General features: G+C 40.8%; 1 protein-coding gene across 1 annotated transcript in view; it reads right to left on the bottom strand.

Moving 5' to 3' along the window:
• Positions 1 to 2,679: 2,679 nt before the first annotated feature.
• Positions 2,680 to 5,000, bottom strand: part of LOC110170933 (transmembrane protein 163-like) — a 15,846-nt gene continuing 13,525 nt past the window's right edge. The window contains exons 3-5 of the mRNA XM_055150489.1: positions 4,648 to 4,759; positions 3,515 to 3,656; positions 2,680 to 2,896 (exon numbers count right to left, since the gene is read on the bottom strand). Coding sequence (XP_055006464.1) covers positions 2,836 to 2,896; positions 3,515 to 3,656; positions 4,648 to 4,759 — 315 coding nt within the window. The 3' untranslated portion in view covers positions 2,680 to 2,835. The remainder of the gene's footprint in view (positions 2,897 to 3,514; positions 3,657 to 4,647; positions 4,760 to 5,000) is intronic.

Genomic DNA, 5,000 nt, shown 5'->3' with positions numbered 1-5,000 from the left:
TTAAGTCTTTTTATTGGACACAAATACGAACAATAAACCAGATCAACAAATCTGATTTCTGACAGTGAAACATGAGAGTTTGTTTGTCTGTGTCGTTCAGCTCTGGAGTAAAATCTTTAGTTATTTGAAGTTGAATGACGTGAACACACCCGACCGCACCGCGTTTCCTTTTATGAAACGCTGAAGCTCAGAGTTTCACTTCCTCTTTTCGCTGCAGTACACGTTCTTCTCCACCAGACGGCGCCTTTACTCCGACACAGAGCGACACCCTGAGGCCTCGTCCACGTCACGACTCGACCGACGGACGGAGGGACGACACACGGCCCCGGGAGGAGCACGGTGTCCTGTTCACACTCGGTTAGGTCCAATAAAGCCAAACCCTGACCCCTGACCTCTGACCCTGACCCCTGACCCTGACGTTTGACCCCTGACCTCTGACCCCTGTCCTCTCCGGTCTGACACGTGTTTGTTTGGATCCGAGTCGTGGGTTTGGTGTTTGCACTCGGGGATCAGACTTTAGACGTCAGTTGTGTAAAAGTTCAGCTCTTTGTGAGTTTGGGCAGAGTCCAGACTCAGATCTGAACGTCAAATAAAACTCGACTAGAGACGAAAAACAAACGACTGAAACACACATGTGTTTTTTAGATGAATCCAAAGCATCTGACAGGATGAATCACCAGAAACTATTTATGAAGATGATTCAAAAGGATGTGCCCAAATACAGTCCCTGACAAAAGTCCTGTTGTTTATCCATTTTGTAGAAACAAAAGCTTATAACCTGATTTTAAATTAATCGATTGGTTTTAGAAATGTCTCATATGAAGCTAAAACCCTCCCAAATTATGATCAATAAACTAAAATAAATGTTCTTCACTGAAGAAAGATTGATCATTTAATGAACACAGAAAGGTCAGATTTTGACAGACAAAAGTCTTGTGGCCTTGTCATATGATGCACCAATCCTAGATTACAGCCTCACCTGTGATCAGTTACTGATCAATCAGTTAGTGTTTGTGTATAAAAAGAACCCAGCAGAACCAGACCTTCACATCAACTGCAACTTGACCTCTGACAACATGCCTCAGATCCACCCTGAGACCAAAGCCTTAATTATCAAGAGGCTGAAGACCAGATCCACTGCTGAGGTGGTGACACCTTCAATGTGTCTCAGCGTCAAGTACAAAGAAGAAGAAAAAGATCTGAAATGACTGGAGATGTTTTTGACAAGCCCAGGTCCAGCAGACGCCGCAAGACAACTGCTCTGGAGGAAAATCCAAGGCCCCTTTTCCACTGCAGCAGACTCCACCAGGTCTGGTCACCTCAAGTCCCAAAATCTGACCTTTCTGTGTTCATTAAATGATCAATGTTTCTTCAGTGAAGCAAATTTATTGTAGTATATTGAACATAATTTGGGAGGGTTTTATCTTTCATATGAGACATTTCTAAAACCAATCGATTAATTGAAAGTCAAGTTATAAACTTTTGTTTCTATAAAATGGATAAACAACAAGACTTTTGTCAGGGACTGTACATTGTGTATTTTTTGATGTAGTGTATGAAAAGCAGACGGTGCAGATTAAACGGGGAAACAGTGTGTCGGCCCCGTTTAGGTTCAGCAATGGGGTCAGACGGGAGGATTCTGTCCCCAGTTTTATTTAATTTGTATTTAGATGAATTGTCAACAAAGATTAAACATCTAAAACTGGTTGTGTGGCTGGAAATCTTGTTGTGAATCATTTCATGTTTGCAGATGATTTGGTTATTTTCAGTCTGAGCACCTCTGGTCTCCAGCAGCTCCTCAACTTCTGTTCATCTCACGGTGTGGAGCAGGATTTAAAGTATAAAACAACCAAGAGTCTGGTCATGACCTGTAGGACCAGAGAAGATAAACACATGGGATTTCGTGACTTTTGACTGACAAATGTTGTGTTGTCTGTTAGAACAAAAATGAGGACAGATGATGATGATGATGATGATGATGATGATGATGATGATGATGACAGTGTAGACGCTCTGTGCTCAGGCAAATCCTCTTCTGTGTAAGTTTGGTTCTTGTACAAATGATGTCAAGTTGTTCTTGTTTAAATCATATTGTTCACTGTTGCACATTTCACCTCTGGACTCATTATAAAAAAGCCAGTTTGCACAGACTGCAGGTGTTTCCACTGAGGCTTTACGGAGCTTTTGAGGAGCCACGATGGACGAGTACGACTGAGATGTTTGTTTCTGCACGAGTGAAAACTTTACAAGCTGCAGACTTTTAATGAACAGTTTTATCTGCAGACTGAACAAATCAGACAATTAAATAATAATGTCGCTCACAAATCTGAGATTCAGTGCAATAAGATCAAAGTCCAACATGTGGAGACTCTGGTGAGGTTCTTTTAAAAACATGAACGTTTATTGTTTTGTTTTGTCACTGTCCTTGTCTGTTTTTTAAATGGACCATGAGTCCAGAATAAAGATGATGATGATGATGATGACAAAACAGACATTTATTCAGCTTTAAAATCAGAATAAAACACCGACACCAGGAGCTCGAGGAAAGATCTCACGACCTGAACACACCTCAGGAGACTGAACCAGGAGGACGTGACAGCACGTTCTTAAAGATCAATTTTATTCTTTGATTTTGAGTTTACAGATTTAAGAACAAAAAAAAATACATAAAAAGTTGTGTTTGTTCAAAACAGAAACTGAACAGAACCAAAAAGAGAAAAAGAGAGAAAACTGAGAAACTGGTTTAAGGGTCTGGAGGTCCTGGACTCTTGGACTCTTGGACTCTTGGACGCTGGGACTTTGGTCTTGGGGAGTTTGAGCGAGAGGAAGAGCGTCTCAGTCGAATCGCTCGTACTGAGACGTCTGACGAACTCGAGGAATCATGTCCAACAACAACCTGAGAGAAAAGAGAAGAAGAAGAAAAGAGAAAAGAGAAGAGAAGAAGAGAAGAGAGACAGAGGGAAGAAGAAGAGAAAGATAAACATAAGTTAAAGTTAAAAAGCGACACATGAACCTTAAACCTGAACAAGACTAAACCACAAACACACAACATCTGTGTGTGTGTTGTCTGTATGTTGTGTGTTATGTTTTGTGTGTGTGTTGTGTGTATTGTGTATTGTGTGTTGTGTGTGTTGTGTGTGTTGTGTGTTGTGTGTTGCTGTGTGTGTTGTGTTGTGTGTTGTGTTGTGTGTGTGTCTGTGTGTGTTGTGTTGTGTTTTGTGTGTTGTGTGTGTGTGTGTGTGTGTGTGTGTGTGTGTGTGTGTGTGTGTTGTGTGTGTTGTTGTGTGTGTGTGTTGTGTGTGTGTGTGTGTGTGTGTGTGTGTGTGTGTTGTGTGTTGTGTGTGTGTGTGTGTGTGTTGTGTTTTGTGTTGTGTGTGTGTGTCTGTGTGTGTGTTGTGTTGTGTTTGTGTGTTGTGTGTGTGTTGTGTGTGTGTGTGTGTGTTTTGTGTGTGTGTGTGTTGTGTGTGTGTGTGTGTGTTGTGTGTCTGTGTGTGTTGTGTTGTGTGTTTGGTACTTGATGCCGTAGGTGAGGATGACGACGCTGATCAAGACGCCGAAGGTTCCGTCCAAAAACCAAACGTCCGGATGATTCCGGAAAACGAGAGCAGCGAGAAGAATCGAGAAGCCCATGAGCGCCCCCACCAACGAGTTAAAACCTACACACAACACAACACACACAACACAACACAACGCACAACACATGAACGCCCTGAGTTGCTTGTATTGTGATGTCAGTGTGTGCACATGTTCGAAGTGTTTAACATTAAATATAAAATCACGTGTTAAATATTCATCACAAATATTTTCAAGCCTCAAACTGAACAGCTCAAATTAATGTTTCAGTGATTAAACTGAAACTTCACGAGTGGAAATCATCAACTCCACCGTCGTTTATGAACTGTCTGAATGAAAAGAGCTGAAAATAAACATCATCAACAAAATCAGGCAAAATCAGCAAAATCAAAATCAGGCAAAATCAGCTAAATCAAAATCAGGCAAAATCTAAATCAGGCAAAATCTAAATCAGGCAAAATCATGCAAAATCAAAATCAGGCAAAAACAAAATCAGGCAAAATCAAAATCAGGCAAAATCATGCAAAATCTAAATCTGGCACAATCAAAATCAGGCAAAATCAAAATCTGTCAAAATCAGCTAAATCAAAATCAGGCAAAATCAAAATCAGGTGAAATCAGCTAAATCAAAATCAGGCAAAATCAAAATCAGGCAAAATCATGCAAAATCAAAATCAGGCACAATCAAAATCAGGCAAAATTAAAATCAGGCAAAATCAGGAACTGGACTCATACTTCAAAATCTGCTCCACATTTGTGACTTCAGTAAGTTCAAGTTTTTATTCTCTGTTTTTAGACTTTTTACACAATTTTACATTTGAAGGATTGAAAATATTTGTGCTGAATATTCAAAAGGAATTTTTTTTTTTTTTTTTTTTGAAACACTTTGAAAAAGTTCACCTAAAAGTGTTGAGTTCAGCAGGATTTAAATGTCTAAATCTGATGATGTTCTTGAGTTTTTACACTCCGGTGTGTGGTGTGAGGAAAGATGGCAATGTGTTGTCGTGGCAGCGTGTCGTGGTGGGCGTGTCGTCATGTCATCATGTTGTCATGGCGGTGTGTTGTCATGGTTACCGTCGGTGATGAGGGCGCGACTCGTCAGAACTCGACCCAGGAACATTTTGAATACGGCCAAAACAGAACAGAGCGCCCCACTGAGGACAGAGACGCACAACAGGAAGTCATCCTGAAACACACAACACACAACATGTGACGCACAATACACACACACTGTACACACACAAGCACACACAGACACTACACACACTACACATACATACAAACATACACACACACACACACACACTACACATACAAACATACACACACACTATACACACACAAGCACACACAGACATACACACACTACACATACAAACATACAGACACACTTCACACACCATACACACACTACACATACAAACGTA

This window comes from Boleophthalmus pectinirostris, unplaced genomic scaffold (assembly GCF_026225935.1).
Source record: "Boleophthalmus pectinirostris isolate CB_2022bp ecotype Guang Dong unplaced genomic scaffold, ASM2622593v1 HiC_scaffold_1, whole genome shotgun sequence".
NCBI lineage: Eukaryota > Metazoa > Chordata > Actinopteri > Gobiiformes > Gobiidae > Boleophthalmus > Boleophthalmus pectinirostris.
This window is presented reverse-complemented; position numbering and strand designations above follow the sequence as displayed.